The following is an 18,199-nucleotide window of genomic DNA, read 5'->3' on the forward strand; positions in this document are numbered from 1 at the left end:
CATGTTGGGAAATTAATTTATCTCACTATCACTCGACCTGATATTTCATATGCAATTCGTGTTGGAAGTCAGTTCATGGGAGCTCCTAGAATGCCACATTGGATTGTTGTTCTTTGAATTATCCGATATCCCAAGCAAGCTCCAGGTTTTAGGTTAATATACAAATCAAATGGTCATCTCAGGGTGGAAGGTTTTACAGATGCTGACTGGGCTGGTTCTCCTTCAGATAGGAGATCTACTACAGGCTACTGTACATTTGTAGGAGGAAATCTTGTTACGTGGAAAAGTAAAAAGCAAACGGTGGTAGCTCGATCTAGTGCTGAAGCTGAGTACAGGGCAATGGCCCATACCACTAGTGAGTTGGCATGGATACAACATTTTCTAAAAGAACTTGGGTTAACAGTTGAAGCTCCTACTCCATTGTTTTGTGATAACCAAGCAGCTATTCACATTGCATCGAATCTTGTGTTTCATGAGAGGACCAAACATATTGAGGTTGATTGTCACTTTGTTCGGGAAAAACTATTAAATGGGAGCATCTCTACTCCATTTGTGAAATCTGAAGATCAACTAGCTGATATGTTTACCAAAGCACTGGGTCATAACCGGTTAAGGACTATCTATTCCAAGCTGGGATTATTTGATATATATTCTCCAGCTTAAGGAGGAGTGTTAGAATGTTTATATCCTCCATAATATTGGGTCCTTATGTAATTACCCATAGTAGTTTGGCTTATTGTGTAATTAAGCCATATTGTGTAATTAGGGTGTATAACCCTTGTTCTTTATATAAGCCTCACAAGAGAAGGCTGAATACAATACACAGAATATACATTTCTCTCTCTCTCTCTCTATCTCTCATGAATTTGAACAATCCCATTATGTGTTGTGTGGCTCAAGAGAGTCCAAAGTTAACGCTTTAGGCGACTTCTACTGAGCCTCCATGCTCACCCCTTCCTTTATTACTTTTTCATGTCATGGCAAGAACTTGGTTGATGACGGGCCTTCACAAGTGTAGTTAATGTCGTTAGAATCATTTTTTGTAAACTATTGTAACTGATGTTATAATTGTAAAGTTTTTAGGTATAGGCACGTACATTTTTGTAATCATTTCCACGGGAAAGTAAATTTATTGTTTTAGCAATGTAATCTATTGACTAGTGATTATTTTAAGCATGCATGATGATGGTCGTCTTTAAAAGATTGTTCAATAAAGATTATTATTTGGTTGATAATGGAATTTCAATTAAAAAGGGGCGATTTTCATCAAATGACATGTTTTCAAGTATATAACGTTTTTCTCACTTTATACAAGTTTTGGGGTCGATTTAAAGTCATTTTCAATGTCACAAGTAAGCCAAAAGGGATGCCAAGTGCCAAAGGCACTTAAAGGAACCAAAATCACAAAACTGGGCAGAACCAGTCGATGTGTAGGCATTTCACGTCGACCGATATCTCATTTATTTTGGGCAGAGGGCATTTTTATTGTTTTGAGCCAAACCGGTCGACGTAAAGGGAGTCACGTCGACCGATTTCCATGAAGTAGTCGACGTGCGGTCAGCACATGTCGACCGACTTCCATGAATAGGTTGATGTGTGGTCTGCACACATTGACCGATTCCTATTGTTTCTTCTCTTTTTTTCCCATTTTGTCCAATCTCGGATTATCTAATGATGTCAACGTGCACTACAAAGACTAGTATGATTTATTAATTACATTAAGATCATGAGAATGACCTTAGTGCCCTTGGATGACTTCGGATTCGGGTAAGGACCCGACTAATGATTCGGACCCCCAGGTTCGGGTCATTACAAGGTCCCCTTCTAATCTTCATCAATCCATTATTCACTTCACACCAACAACCCTTGGAATTCAATGTTCCCATAGAGATCACATTCCTTCTAACATTTGGAATATGTCGTGCATTTGTTAAAGTTCCTACCAAACCATTCGTTGTTTTGATTTTGATTGCTCCAATTCCCATAATATCACAAGAAGCATTATTCATTATAAATACCTTACCACTTACAAGTTTGTAGGTAGCAAACCGCTCTTTATGAGGAAAAACATAAAAGGAACAAGTAAAATCACGTATACATTCATTAGCCTCTCCCTTGTTATCAATGATTGATAATACTTCATCATTATTACTCTATTCTTTCGTATCCTCTGACACAACAGCAGCAATGGATGCACTCTCCTTTTTTTCGGACAATACCACTGAATATGTCCCTTTCTTCCACACTTGTAACATCTTTTCTCTAACAATGGCACAAGATTTCTTGAAGTTCCAAATCTCTTCTTTTCTTGAGCAATAAGAACTTGCCCTGAGCATCACGACTCTTCATTATTCAACTTTTCATTAGAGAACAAAACACTTTTAACTTATTCTACGAAGATGGTACATCTCCCATAAAGCGAAGTATTGAATAAGTACTTATGGGAAGAGCGTACTGATGTTAACAAAATGATTATTTCATCCTCGTCACTTAACTTGACATCAACATTAGATAAATCACAAATAATTTTGTTAAACTCACCAAGATGTTCCTGTAGGCTTACCCTTCTTTTCTCTTAAATGAATACAACTCTTGCTTCAAGACTAACCAGTTGGTGAGATTATTTCTCCCATATATATAGATTCTCCAACTTCTTCCATATGTCCACTGCTGAATCTTCTTCTATCATATCATACACAATATCATCCACCAATGTCAGTCGAATTGCACTCATTGCTTTTGAGTTAATCTTCCTCCAATTTGCATCTTCCATCTTTTTTGGTTTCTTACCCAAAGCCTCTCATAGCCCTCGTTGAATCAGCAAATTCGGCATCCAAAGTTGCCAAAACTAAAGTTCCTTCTTCCATCAAACTTCTCGACCACGCACTTTCCATCTGTAATAGTTGCCGCTATGGCTTTAATACCACTTGTTAGAATTTCACACACACACGCAATTGGCAAATAGAACAGATAAAAACACACACAAGCAAAACGAGATTTACGTGGCTCGGAAAATTTCCTATGTCCACTGGCGAAGAACAACTATCTTTACTTCAAAACTATATTACACACACTCTCTCTCTTCTCACAAACTCAACTCACTTTTTTTCTCAACCCAAACCTATCTCTAGTTATAGAGTCTTCAAACTCAATTCCTTGTTTGATTAAAATTTCACAACTTAACTATAAGGAGCTACCATATCAGTCACAATTCTAAAATAAAAGCATCACAAACCGAAAGAAAACTAATTTTAATTAATTTCAAACCAAAAACCCAACAATGTATTCTGAAATTTTTTGGTCAAATCATGACATGCACCGAAAGATTGAGTTAGTTTCAAATCTCATCCTACTGCACTCGATTTAGATCAAATCAGTAAACCTAAATTAAAATATATATATCGTTTAAATTAAAAAAGTGATTATTCCTATACCACATTTTGACGTAAGAAAGATGAAAATGAGGCAGGGTCTCTCCTCCACAATTGGTTAGAATTAATACTAAACACGAGATAATGTAGAGAAGTTGTTCCAAGAGACGAGATAATTCGGATTATTAAAAACATAAGAAAATGTTATTATTTCATGGTGAGAGAGATAAGCTTTTGCTAATTTGTTTGATCTCTCATCACTTGCAGCACTTGCAATACATGTCAAAGCAAGCCATCTTCACGAGTAGAATTACCTCTCCTCCCACTTAAATTATATATATCTTCCTATCAAGAAATTCATTAAAATCTTTGTTTATTCTACTTCCTTTTATTAGTACCAAGCACGTCACAAATATATGGAGGGGAAAAATACACCTTTACTATTTATTTTTATTTTTATTTTTATTTTATCATTTGAAATTAAGAAGGCTACATTATTTTGGGAATTTTCTTAATAGTTATCCGGTGCCTGTACAGATGAGGAGATTGTGTGCGTCGATGGTGGATTATAGGCGTTCGACCTGACTCTACCATTGTTAAAAAATAATAATAATAATAATAATAATAATAATAATTATTAAAAAATAATAATAATAAAATTGGAAAGGGCTATGATGAAAAAAATATGATTTTTTTCTTTTTTTCACAATTGGTACTCACACCTCACACATTTGTCTTTTCTGAGATTTAAACCTCTAACCTCGGTTTGGGAACTAAGAAATTGATACCGCTAAACCATCAGCTCGTTGATAATAAAAAAAAAAAATGAGAAGAGCCAGAAAGGGTAATTCCAAATTGTGCATTAAAATAAATAAATAAATAAAAATAAAAAAGGGAAGAAAATAAAAAGAAAAAAGATATTGTGGAGAACAAGATATATGGAAGAATAAGGACGTTTGGCTAATATACGGCATAAACGAAAGCGAGAACCAACGCCACTAGCCACCCAATCCAAATGGTTAAATGTATTTGTTTCTTTTTTTCTTTTTTATTAAACTTTAAACCAAAAAAATGAAGTGAAAATTCTACGCCTTTAAAAAGGTGGCCGTTTCTTCTCTTCTAAACTCGGTTTCGAATTACAGACAGACACGCACTCTCTCTCTCTCTCTGTCTCTCTCTCTCTCTCTCTTACTCCATTGTATTGCAACTTTTCCTCTTCATTTTCTTCATGACACTTAATTTCTGTATGGGACTGAGTTAGAAGTCATCATTCTCATCTCTCTCTCTCCACACACACACCCACACACACATACACACACAAGAAGCAGAAGCAGAAGCAGAAGCAGGATAAATGGCAAGAAATGAATGGATAAATGGCTACTTGGAGGCGATTTTGGACGCGGGCGGATTGAAAGTGGGAGATAAACATGATCATAATACAGAGAGAAACAAGAAGAACAGCAAAAATAAGAAAAAGATTGATGAGAATAATAATAAGTTGAGATTCGAAAAGTTCAAATATAAAGAAAGGGAAGAGAAGCTGTTTAGTCCCACCAAGTACTTCGTTGAAGAAGTTGTCAACAGCTTTGATGAGTCCGACCTCCACAGGACATGGGTCAAGGTACGTTGCTCTCTCTCTCTCTCTCTCTCTCTCTCTCTCTCTCACACACACACACACACACACAAAAACATACACACACTTCTAAGGAGTCCATGGAAAGCAAAGCTGCCCGTAAACTCTTTTGCCAAATAATTTTTGGTCTCTTCTCTCCAATTTTCAAGCGTTCTTTTTTTATTATTATTACTTTTTTTTTTCAGTTTTTGGCAAGTAATATACGATTTTTATTGGCAGTGATTGGCTAGTGATTTCAGACGTAAAAGAGATAGATTAGTCAGGTTGAACCAAGAAATAGATATCAGTGATTTCATTTATGTAATTGTAATAAATACCAAGCTAAAATTTCTATTTCTCTAGATATTAAATGATAGAATTCTTGTACTAAGTTAGGGTCTTATTATTTATTATTATTATTATTATTACAAAGGTGTCCTCAACCCCTTAGGCTGAACAATTCTCAAATGTAAAGTCAATTTGGACATTTATTTTTTATGAGTTGATTTTGCACTCCATGCATTAGAATTCCATTATATTGTTTTGAAATATTTTCCAATATGTGTTTAAACAATAAATTTAAGCACAAGATGCTTATAAATTATAAGAAATTAGAATAAGATGATATTAATTTTAGAGACGTATGAGGTGGCAGAGGAGATAATAAAAGGAAGGGCCATTTTGCACTAACCAAAAGTCGAATGTCCAAACGAGAGAGTGGGGCATGGGACCCGTGAGTGAGAGAGACCATGGTGGGTCCCACACCAACCCCTCTCTCTTTCTTTGCGTTTATGTTTGTTTTTTTAATCTCTAGTATATAATTTCATTAATCACAACTCAATAAATAAATAAAAATTGAATAAAATTAATATATTTATTTGTGTTTTTTTGTTTTTTTTTTTTCTCTCTAGTATATAATTTCATTAATCACAACTCAATAAATAAATAAATATTAAATAAAATTAATATATTTATTCATGTATTAAGTTGTGATGGGTTAATACCATGTAAAAAAAATTCGTGTCAGATCTCTTAGGCACTGCATAATCCATCAAAGGCCACCTACAACATCTCTCTTCTAACATGCAGAGAGTAATTAGTAATAAAATTTCTAAGACCAAAGCATTTGTCATTATACTGTCACTGTGTAACTGCAGTGGTGGCAATTCGTGTTTGCGGGTCATAATCGTACCGTATCGAACTAAGAATATTCTACAAAATAGCTCAACCCAAATACAACCTGTTTAATAATAATGTCAAGAACTCACAATACTAAACCAACTTGTTTATTAAATGGATTACACTTGTAACACTTTTAATGACCTGTTTAATAAAATCAAATATTTTATTATTTAAATTATTAATAATACTCAATCAAACATTAAATATTAAAAAAAAATATAAGTTTCAATCTAACCAAATTACTAAATAATCTCTAATCTACAAAATAATAAATTATAACATACAAGTTTACATAGTTATTTTGGAACTGGAATAAAAAAAAAATTATGACACGTAAAGTTAAACAGATATAAACTAGTTACACAGATTGAGCCCCTCAACTCAAACACGACACAATTAATTAAACGGGTTAATTATATTAACTCATTTATGATCCAAATTCGTTTAAGGGTCAACACATACCCATTTAACTCGTGCCGTAAGTCATATTGTCGAGTCGTGTCAAACTTTACACAGTCACTACCCAGCCTTCCATTCACCAAATATTTGTTCAAAAAGACAACTAGATAACATATACATTGTTTGCCTCAAGTGAGTAGTAAATGTTTTTTTCTTTATATAGATATATATATAGTTAATGTGAAGGACGGTGTATTGATGAGTGACAGGTAACAGCAACAAGGAATTCTCGTGAACGGAATAACAGGCTCGAGAATATGTGCTGGCGCATTTGGCATCTTGCCCGTAAAAAGAAGCAGGTCCTCTCTCCCACTCTCTCTTCTACCAAAAGTCAGCATAAACTTTTAGCCATGTCCATGCATCATAAAAGTTGAAGGTCAAATAAATAAATAAATATATATATATATATATATATATATATATATACTTTGTTGGATAGCATGAAATTAGTGCATTAAAACTGAAATTTATAAAATTTAATTCAAAATCATAAAAATATTTTAATGTGATTTTATAATATCTAATATAGTTTGCACAACTTACAAGTTCATCTTAAATTTTTCACCATCATTGTAAAGTCATAAAACTAGTTTATGTATATAGATATACACAATTGTACCAACGGGCTAATGGCCTAGTTATACTAGATTTCTACCTTTCAAAGGGAGATAAAGAGTTCGAACCTCGATAAAGACGTGTGTAAGTACCAACTAGAAAAAAAGATACACACGATTGCCCACATCCACAAATTTTATTCCCTCCAAGCACAAACATTTCTGGATACTTCACTTTTTAAGATGCCAATATTCTCTATATTTCTATAAAACCTTATCAAATGAATCACATTCATAATTAAATATTAAATATAGATAGTGGTATGAAACAAAGTGAGTGCCTAAGTTCAAGTAACAAAAACAAAAATAAAAATAAAAATAAAAAAGAAAGAAGAGGAAGATCAAAGGCATGATACAAACATTACTTGTGTAATTATAAAATTTTGAGTTGAGTGAAAATGCATCACTCAATGACCTAAGTAGTAAGACTCGTTACCTACAATCTGGAAATCGAGTGTTCGAATTACCCGATACATATTAGATCGAGAAGTACATAATGAATTATGAAAATCTCTACGAAACCCAACAGCATCATTGTCGACCAAACAATGATGAATGCAGATAGCTTATATGGGATTTTCTGATGAATGCAGATAGCTTGGGATGATGCACAGAGGCTAGCAAAATGTCATCTTGAACGCGAGAAAGGTCGAAATGATGCTGCCGAAGATCTTTCTGAGTTGTCCGAAGGAGAGAAGGAGAAAGGTGAAGCAAGTCAATCAGAGTCTATCACAACGGAGAAAATCTCCAGAATTAACTCTGATATGCAAATGTGGTCCGATGAAGATAAATCTACACACCTTTACATTATCCTCATCAGGTACCTAAACTGCCTGTCACTCTTGTGCTGACCAATAATAATTCTAAATTAAATTGTAATAAAACAAAAATAGTTTATACATATAAATACTATAATCAAAATCACAATGCCTGATAATATGATTACAGTACGAATTTCATATAATTACGTTTTCTATCTATGTAGTCTTCATGGGTTGGTCCGTGGAGAGAACATGGAACTCGGAAGAGATTCTGATACCGGTGGTCAGGTACTATGCAGTTTTCATTTCGGCCCCTAAGTTTTAAGCCATCAATGACCTTAAATTGAGCGAAGTTTACAAAATAAGAGTAGCGAGTATCATACACCACAAATCTAATGAATCTTTTTTTTTATTAAAATTCTCAGGTGAAATACGTCGTAGAACTTGCTCGAGCACTAGCCAACATGAAAGGAGTCTACCGTGTTGATCTTTTGACTCGACAAATCACATCACCAGAGGTCGACTATAGCTACAGTGAACCTATTGAGATGCTCTCATGCCCACCCGACGGATGTGGTAGTTGTGGTGCCTACATTATCCGAATACCATGTGGACCTCGGGACAAGTAATTAAATACCATAAGATTTCCTTCATTAGCAGAGTATAATGCACTAATTTCCGTTCTTATTGGTATAAGCTACTAACCTAAAACATGGCTTTCATCATTGCCATAGGTACATTCCCAAAGAGTCGCTCTGGCCTCACATACCTGAATTTGTTGATGGGGCTTTAAGCCACATTGTCAACATGGCAAGAGCTTTGGGAGAGGAAGTTGGCGGGGGCAAGCCAGCATGGCCTTACGTAATTCACGGCCACTATGCGGATGCTGGGGAGGTAGCAGCACGCTTGTCTGGGGCCTTGAATGTCCCAATGGTGCTAACGGGCCACTCTTTGGGGCGGAACAAGTTCGAGCAATTACTTAAACAAGGGAGGCTCTCTAGAGAGGACATAAACACAACCTACAAGATTATTAGGAGGATTGAAGCCGAAGAGTTGGGGTTGGATGCAGCTGAAATTGTGGTGACTAGCACAAAGCAAGAAATAGAAGAGCAATGGGGTTTGTATGATGGTTTTGATATCAAGCTGGAGAGGAAGCTTAGGATCAGGAAACGGCGTGGAGTGAGTTGCTATGGGCGCTACATGCCAAGGATGGTGGTATGCAAAATATCTCGTTGCTTGTTTTTTTTTGCAACACCAAAATGACTTCTAATAAACACCACAACGACATGAATATAAATCATCCAAGGTTTAATCAGCTCATTAACAATTATACCCTAAAACATGCAATGACACTATTTATAGCATCATGAAACTACTAAAATAAACCTGAATCACAAAAGCACTAATGGTTTGCACATGGAATTGATAATAGAGATGCAATTAATTTGTATCACCTTTGGGCATAACAACAAAAGAGTAGTTCTACTCTCTAAATTACTTCAGCTTACGTGATAAACATAACGACTTTAACTCGATTGCTGAACATTTTACTCATATAATAACAACAATAATAGTAGTAATAACAACAATAACAACTTAAGTTGTGTAATTGCACATATGAATATCAATTATGAAGCTAAAACGAAAATAGAGATTTTTTACAACAAAATGGGAACGTAATGAAATTCATACCTTATAAACTTTGTCTAAGCTCACTGTTAGGTTATTACATGGCACTAGGTTATACCACCAGGCATGGACTTCAGCTACGTCACCACACAAGATCCACTGGAAGGTGATGGCGATCTTAAGTCATTGATCGGCTCTGCTAAAACTCAAAACAAAAGACAGATACCGCTGATATGGTCTGAGGTTAGGAGCCCTTATCTTCCTATTTGTGAATGACGGCTTTGAATGACACATGATCACACGACAATTTAATGAAATATTTCATTTCTATGTATGGGACATCATAATGTCTTCTAACAATCTTTTTTTCCTTTCACTTACATGCAATGCAGATAATGAGATTTTTCACAAACCCCCACAAGCCCATGATCCTTGCATTATCCCGTCCAGATCCCAAGAAAAATGTAACCACTTTGCTCAAGGCTTTTGGGGAATGCCAACCCCTCAGAGAACTAGCCAATTTGGTAAAACCTAAATTTCACAACAATATTCAGCAGCATTTATACAATCAAACTCCACTCTAAGAAAATCTATTGATGATTAATACTATTAATGCAGACACTAATACTTGGTAACAGAGATGACATAGAAGAGATGTCTAACAGCAGCTCAGTTGTTCTTACAATGGTACTCAAGCTCATCGACAAGTATGACCTGTATGGTCAGGTGGCCTATCCCAAGCATCACAAACAGAGTGACGTTCCCGAGATATATCGTCTGGCAGCAAAAACAAAGGTATGAATTTTGAACTGAATCTACCTATGAGCAAATTGGGTGGTTGAAATTATCATCAGATCTTAACAACACATTTTTTAAGACATCCCCTAGCTAGATTTCCCTGAATGGAGTTCTGAGGATTCACATTTTATTTCTAGATGACCAAGCCACTTGTGGATTCTGAGGAGTAAAGATTCACTAGTCATTGCCCAACCAACACTCCATGGTAGCCCGACCTTCCCTTCACCCCAACCTCTTTATCAGCAATTGAGATTCATTAATCCGACCCTTAACATTAAGATATGTCAGCAATACTGGATTACAATGTATTGGCACTTCACAGTGGTCCAACCACAGAGCCTGATTACCATCTTAATACATGATAATCTAAGAACCACAAAAAGATCATTCGAGGTGGGATAATCTATATGGAATAACATAGAATGCAGTTCATAAGCCTAAATTATCATTACATATCACTTCTAAACCTTCTATTCATTGCAATTTGTACCTTACCATGCTAATAGTAACAATTTATCACGGATTTGTCTCTTGAAGGGAGTTTTCATCAACCCAGCTCTTGTGGAACCTTTTGGCCTCACGCTCATAGAGGTAAGTGGAATCTATCTTAATGACATCCAGATTCTCATCCTTAGAATTCAATATTGCATACTCTTTTGAACCACGTACATGAAATGAATTTCTAATGATTCACGTTCTCTATTTCTTGCAGGCAGCCGCTTATGGTTTGCCTACTGTTGCCACCAAAAATGGTGGACCTGTCGATATCCTCAAGGTAAATTTTATGGCTAATATAATTGTATGCAGTCTCTATGTTTAATCAAAGCACCCAAAAATCCTAATCTAATTCTTGGGCCACAATCAACCTGATTTGAGATTTCAATTTCTCCTTCAAACCCATATCTTGAGGTTAGAACCCATGGTCAGACAAATTTATATGCTGGACTTGCAAAAGTGCCAGTGAGAATTACTCAGATCTAATGGGAGTTCTTTTTCAATTAGGCACTCAACAATGGCCTTCTCGTAGACCCACACGATCATAACGTTATAGCAGAGGCCCTCCTAAAGCTCGTCGCTGACAAGAACCTCTGGCTTGAATGCCGTAAAAATGGGCTAAAGAACATCCACTGCTTCTCATGGCCAGAACACTGCCGCAATTACCTCTCCCACATGGAGCATTGCAGGAACCATCACCCAACCACCCATCATAAAATAATGCCTGCTCTTGAAGAGCCCATGAGCGACTCCCTGCGGGATATTGAAGATCTTTCTTTGAAATTTTCCATTGATGGAGACTTCAAGCCCAATGGAGACCTCGATGCAGCAGCCAGACAGAAGGAAATCATTGAGACCCTAACCCGAGTGGCTACCTCAAATGGAAATTCCAGTATTAATTACTGCCCAGGAAGGAGGCAAGGGCTGTTTATTATAGCCACTGATTGTTATTATAGCAATGGTGTTTGCACTGAGACCTTACCATTAATCATAAAAAATGTGATGAAAGCAGTTGCGAGCCCTGGTCGAATAGGTTTTATATTGTTAACAGGTTTAACATTACAAGAGACGAAGGAAGCATTGAAATGCAGCCAAGTAAAATTGGAAGATTTCGATGCGATGGTCTGTAGTAGTGGAAGTGAAATATACTACCCATGGAAGGATTTGATGGCAGATATGGATTATGAATCCCATGTTGAGTACAGATGGCCCAGAGAGAATGTGAGATCAGTAATAATCAGGCTTGCTAGGGTCGAAGATGGAGCTGAGGATGACATAGTGGAGTATGTGGATGCAAATAGCTCAAGATGCTACTCTTACAGCATTAAACCAGGAGCCAAGGTGAGATTACTATAAATCATTGCATATGATGTCAAGTAATATAGAAACTAAGACAGCAAACAGGGACATGATGAATATTTTCTTAAATACTGCATTGCATGCTGGTATTCTTTCTAATGATGTCTTAAATGTATTGGTAGCAGATTCGAAGGATTGATGGCCTGCGCCAGAGGCTACGAATGAGAGGCTTTAGATGCAATCTAGTGTACACGCATGCCGCATCAAGGTTGAATGTGACACCATTATTTGCATCAAGAGCCCAAGCACTAAGGTTAAACCTTCTTTCCTAAGTGACTGTTTGTGTGCTGGTGGTTTTCTGTATTCCACATTAAAATAAATACAATTTACTTGCACTAGAAATGAAATTATATGGAACTATGACCACATATAATTTTCTTCATGTTATGCAGGTACCTAGCAGTTAGATGGGGTATTGATCTTTCCAAAATGGTAGTGTTTGTGGGGGAAAGAGGAGATACAGATTATGAGGACATGTTGGTTGGTCTCCAAAAAACTGTTATCCTAAGAAGGTCTGTCAAATATGGAAGCGAGATGCTTCTTCATAGCGAAGACAGCTTTAAAAGGGAAGATGTTGCCCCCCAAGATAGCCCTAGAATTGCCTTTGCTCAGGGTTATGAAGCCCATGATATCTCCACAGCTTTGGAGGTTCTTGGAATTATGTAATTTTTGTTTAAACCTTTTTTTTTCCTTTACAATTTCCTGTTGAGGAAGATGGGGGAGTTATGCTTTTATACATAATGCAAAAGCTAGTATATGATTAAATTATATAAGAATACACATGGAATACAGTTTATAAGATTACAACTTTCACATATAAACATTGTTGTTGACGTTGACATATCAGATTTCTAGAAGGCACCCTTCTGGAAAAGTTTAACTTCAACGACATCAAACTCACGCGGCTATGGACATATATAGGTGGGTGAGTTGGTATGAGTGGTTCCAGAATTAGAATAAGAGTGCATTTGGATGGAAAAAGTTGGAAAGAAAGGAAATCTTGTCTTGTGTTTGATTTAAAAATGAGGAGAGGAGGGGCAAAAAAAGGAGAGGTTTGGTAGACCTTCAAATATTAATTTTACTAAGCGCAATGAAGTGCTATCACTATGTAATCCTTTTTCACCTTCTAAGGTTACCCAAACAAGAGGAGAGGCTATACTATCCTCTCATTTGCTTTCTTTTCTCTGGTAACTAATACCTTTTTTTCTTGTTTTTTCCTTTTTACTATTGTCTTCCTTTTACTCCTGCTAATCCAAATGCAATGATCACTCACAAATTTAGCACAAGTAGCAGCAGGTATTGTACTTAAAATCGGCTTATGATTGGAAGGCACATATGTGTAGTATTGCCTACCAGCAACCTATAGAGCATTAGATAAGGCGGTCTAACATCGCCATTCCCAGACGTATTCTCAAATTACTGCATTTTTCTCGTACCAACAACTGAAACAGTTCAATCATATTCATTTTGAATAGTTAGTTTTAACGAATCTGTCTTGTTTTATACAAATTTACCTGTTACATTGACTTTTTGTTGAAGCAATATACTATAATCCACATGATGTTAAGTTCTCAGCATCTCAAACTATATGCAGATAGATGTGTGTCCCATGTTTCATTATACACGAAGATCCACCTTGTATTCCCCTCCACAAGCACAATTAACTACGAGAGAAATTTCCTGTATAAAGCAGAGGAATTCATGAATGAGAATGGAGTTTGCATGGAAAGCATAAACAAGAGTAGACATGTCAGTGTCCTGCAATTATGAACAAAGTAGTGAAACCAACGAAAACTGTCAAACTCGGCATACATTGATTTTCACAACCATGATTTGTATGATGGTAGTTAAATTCCAGATATACTTATCTAAGAAGGATCCTTTTGTGTAATCAGATTTTGCCACATCTAACATCATTTCATCAAAAGATAAAGTGGCAGCTCAAGTGTCTGATCTATGCAAATTTGTAAAGGAAAAATTGATGAATATCGTTACCATCAATTTCTCAATTTGATTCCGTACAGACTGCAAAAACTCAGTTTCACCAGCTTTATCAGATAAAAGAGCTCGGTGTTCCTCTTCCAGGGTCTTTATATCCATTGCCCACAGCTCAGGCTATAATCACCCATCAATAAAAGAAGGATATGTGAACATAAAATGAACGAAAAGCCACAATTTTGGTTCTATAAAATTTAAAAGCTCAAAGATGTCTTCTAAAATCAGACTATTGAATTGTTGCACAAAAGAAAATGAATTTACAACAATTATCGCAAACAACAATGCATGTCTTGAAAATGGAGGAGAGAAAGATACAAAATATTCAATAAACAAGTCAATCAGGTGGGTTTGATTCTGACACTAAATATGGATCACTAAGACACACACACCACACACACGTATATATAAAGAATTTTTATAAGAACGGACTCCGACACCATATCGACACTCATGAACACTCCTAGTCACGTGCCCGACACTTCATGGTTGTGCCCATAATTTCAAAAATAATTTTTGCTATTTCACACTCGACCGACACATCTTGAACACTTGGTTGACACATCTCGGACAATTCATCAACACATTCCGGATACTCAACCAAAACATCCTACACTCTTCGTCTTTATATAAAACAATAACATGACAGTCCTAGAAACAACATTATAAACATACATTAAAGTGTCCAACCTATTTTTCTTTAAAAAATTGACATTCAACACATGTCGGAATATTTAATGAACAAAAACATAATTACAATGACAAGATAGGAGAGTAATATCATATATAATATAATATATTCTTTTATATATTTGAATAGCTTCAACTCCTAACTTATTTAACTTTAGGATAGAAATTATAAATTAATTAAAGTTCTATAATTGTCTTAATCAATAGATATATAAATCAATTTTTTTATTTATATTAGCCGAGTCCACGCAGTGTCCATGTCCTAATTTTTTAGAATTTCACATGTAGGCATATCCTTGTCGAATCATGTTCACATTCGTGTCCATGTTCATGCATCTTAGGATTTTTGTGTTAGTAGAAATGGACAATTAAATGAAAAATAAAATCATTGAATCTGTATTTATATAGCATATAACTCACCTTAAAATCATGTATCCTACTCTTAACTAGCTCAACTGACTGCTTCGCCTGAAATAGCACAAGTTGTGAAATTAAATTGTGAGTTTGTACCATTCATTGCACACAAATAAGCACCATCTGAATAGACTGACAGTTTTTTCCAGAAAAATTTATTGAACAGCAAATTATTCCAGAGAAAGTTACAAATCTAACTTTTCTTACATAGAACAAATAAAACACTTGTGACTTGAAAAATCAAATAGACATTTGATGAAATAATTTAGTATCTGCGGATATCAATGCATGTGTTCTTATAAATTGGTAAATTTTTTAAATTGAAGAACATTGAATTCAATTAAGCAGTAATTTCAAGAGAAATGTAGTCTTATTAAACAAAACTTAATCACTTCTTTAATAAATAAATAAAATTAAAATTAAAAAAAGAAAGGAAAGGAAATTACTGATGTTAGTATATTACTACCAGGAATTGCAGCCTTTACTTAAGACAAAGACTATATATTAAAAAATAAATAAAGAGTATAACAGAATACCTCTCAATAATATTGATGCACATACAAAAGGAAAGAGTATATATATATATATATACATTAATGGGGCACAGATTAAAGCAGAGAGCAAGCACTTTGTACAAAATAATGCTAAAAATTGGGTTTGTCTCTAGTCTTACAGTAAAAATATAAAAACAAGAAAAACAAGAGAATTGTATAAAGGCTTGAATGAGATAAATCACTCATTCACAACTCTAGTATTTATAGATAAAACGATCACGTGCTCATATTACAAGAAAAGAAACTAAATCAAATCTAAATCAAATCATAACATATTCTGAAGCATATTCTATAGCATAATCAAATCTCTACTAATATGGTAAGTCATTCCAGAAATCATGGCTATCATATATGCTAACATATGCCTAATCAAATCTCTACTAATATGGTAAGTCATTCCATAAATTGTGGCTATCATATATGCTAACACTCCCCCTCAAGTTGGTGTGTGGATATCTGAAACGCCCAACTTGGACAATGCATACTCAAACACAATCTTGCTGACGCCCTTTGTAAGAATGTCTGCAAGCTGCTGAGAGCTTGTGACAAATGGAGTGCAAATCTGACTAGCAATGATTTTCCCTCAGATGAAGTGCCAATCAACAAATCAAAAATGTCTCCTCAGACCATAAACAATTAATAATGTCTCCTCAGACCATAAACAACCAATCATGTATCCTCAGACTGTAAACAACCAACAATGTCTTCTCAGACTGTAAACAACCAATCATATCTCCTCAGACCGTAAACAACCAATAATGTCTCCTTAGACCATTTCCCTTTATACATATGTTTAAATAGTGTAGATGAAATAATCAACAATGTCTCCTCAGATCATAAAAAGAAATAACTGTGTCTCCTCAGACCATTTCTAAATAGGTGGTGCCAAACTCACAACGCCCTCATTGAGGTTAGAACACCCTGCCTACTCGACACCTCCCGGATAGGCGATGTCACCTTAGACCATTCCCGAATGGGTGGTGCCGAACTCGTAATGCCCTCATTACAGTCGGACCACCCTAACTCTGAAACCAATTAGAAATATAAAAAGAAGAAATACAAGAGAATTGTGTAAAGGCTTGAATGAGATAAATCACTCATTCACAGCTCTACATGCTTATATTACAAGGAAACTAAATCGAAACTAAATCAAATCTAAATCAAATCACAACATATTCTAAAGCATATTCTATGGCATATTCTATAACATAATCAAATCTCTGCTAATATGGTAAGTCATTTCATAAATCATGGCTATCATATATGCTAACATATGCAGAATCAAATCTCTACTAATATGGTAAGTCATTCCATAAATCATGGCTATCATATATGCTAACACTTACACTCCGAGCACCTCAAGTAAAAGAGACTAGAACTTTTCATATATATTGTTGGATAAGTAGAACATTTTTCAGCATAATTTAAAATAATTTCTATATACATTCATAATATGTATTTATGCATGATTGAACATTTAATTGAAGAGATATTTGTTCTGCATGCTACTAGTAGTGTAGTAATTGAGAATTAAGATATAGAACAATTAATAATTGCTTCAAACCCAGTGCTAATTTTAAATTTAATTTTGTTGGTACACAAGATTCAAATAACTAAATTTGATACAATGACCTTGCTATTATCCGAAACAAGTTTGGATTTCATTTGTGTCACCCAATCAAGCTCAGCTTTAGAAGAGTCCAACTTAATCTTTAAGTTCTTCGCTTCATCCTGAAACTCCAAGAATGAATAATACACTGCAATGTCATAGCTAGATATGATCATACAAGACAACATACCAGATTGTCAGCAATGAGATTGATCTCTACCATACAGCTCCCTGCAAATGAAGTTTATAGAATGAGGGACATGTACATCTTTTATGTTTACCAAAAAACAGATCAGTACTTTATATTCCAACTGTAAAATACTGTTGTCAAGGGCTTATTTGTTATTAATTATATAATGTTGGGGCTTATTTGTAATTTCTAAAACTTGTTATTATAAATAGAATGTGGTGGAAGGATGAAAGTATACTTTCATTGTTTCTCTCTCTCTTTTTCTCTCATCCGCTTTCTTCTCTTTTTCTTCTTCTTCTTCACTTCCGATTTGATTATATCTTAAAGTCAACATGGTATCAGAGCATGGTTTGTAAAGCTCTAGGTTTGTAGTTGAAACCCTATGGCAAGTTTGTGTAAACCCTAGTGGGTGTGAAGGGTTTTGAAGAGATTCCAAAATGGGATCTGTTTGCAAGGAAGTAGTGTTA

General features: G+C 35.1%; 2 protein-coding genes across 7 annotated transcripts in view; one reads left to right on the plus strand and one right to left on the minus strand.

Annotated features, from left to right (window-relative positions):
• The first annotated feature begins 4,484 nt into the window (after positions 1–4,484).
• On the plus strand, positions 4,485–13,067 carry LOC132279477 (sucrose-phosphate synthase 4). 2 transcript variants are annotated; one of them, XM_059781462.1, is made up of 14 exons: positions 4,486–4,992; positions 6,834–6,923; positions 7,832–8,058; positions 8,224–8,287; positions 8,425–8,624; positions 8,734–9,214; positions 9,740–9,871; positions 10,021–10,152; positions 10,247–10,423; positions 10,964–11,017; positions 11,139–11,201; positions 11,429–12,262; positions 12,406–12,533; positions 12,673–13,067. In XM_059781462.1, exons 1-14 carry the CDS (start codon positions 4,723–4,725, stop codon positions 12,944–12,946), a joined length of 3,126 nt encoding a protein of 1,041 aa, XP_059637445.1. In that variant the 5' UTR covers positions 4,486–4,722; the 3' UTR covers positions 12,947–13,067. The 2 variants fall into 2 exon arrangements, with proteins under 2 accessions (XP_059637446.1, XP_059637445.1); XM_059781463.1 differs by lacking the exon at positions 6,834–6,923 and having other exon boundaries at positions 4,485–4,992.
• LOC132279478 (uncharacterized) overlaps positions 12,929–18,199 on the minus strand; it is a 43,555-nt gene continuing 38,284 nt past the window's right edge. For 3 of the 5 annotated variants that reach the window (XM_059781466.1, XM_059781465.1, XM_059781467.1), the window contains 5 exons: positions 17,733–17,773; positions 17,566–17,664; positions 15,386–15,433; positions 14,276–14,395; positions 12,929–13,960 (listed from right to left, as the gene is read on the minus strand). In XM_059781466.1, coding sequence (XP_059637449.1) covers positions 13,898–13,960; positions 14,276–14,395; positions 15,386–15,433; positions 17,566–17,664; positions 17,733–17,773 — 371 coding nt within the window. In that variant the 3' untranslated portion in view covers positions 12,929–13,897. The remainder of the gene's footprint in view (positions 13,961–14,275; positions 14,396–15,385; positions 15,434–17,565; positions 17,665–17,732; positions 17,774–18,199) is intronic. The other 2 variants (XM_059781469.1, XM_059781468.1) reach the window with 1 other exon arrangement.

Source organism: Cornus florida, unplaced genomic scaffold, assembly GCF_030987335.1.
Source record: "Cornus florida cultivar Cherokee Brave unplaced genomic scaffold, ASM3098733v1 CherokeeBrave_3.0.0_Hap2_Chr10, whole genome shotgun sequence".
NCBI classification, from domain to species: Eukaryota; Viridiplantae; Streptophyta; class Magnoliopsida; order Cornales; family Cornaceae; genus Cornus; species Cornus florida.

Coding starts and splice junctions, on each gene's coding strand:
- LOC132279477 (XM_059781462.1), top strand. CDS start 4,723: ATGGCAAGAAATGAATGGATAAATGGCTACTTGGAGGCGATTTTGGAC. Junction 4,993..6,833: donor TCCACAGGACATGGGTCAAG/GTACGTTGCTCT, acceptor GATGAGTGACAG/GTAACAGCAACAAGGAATTC. Junction 8,059..8,223: donor CTTTACATTATCCTCATCAG/GTACCTAAACTG, acceptor CTATCTATGTAG/TCTTCATGGGTTGGTCCGTG.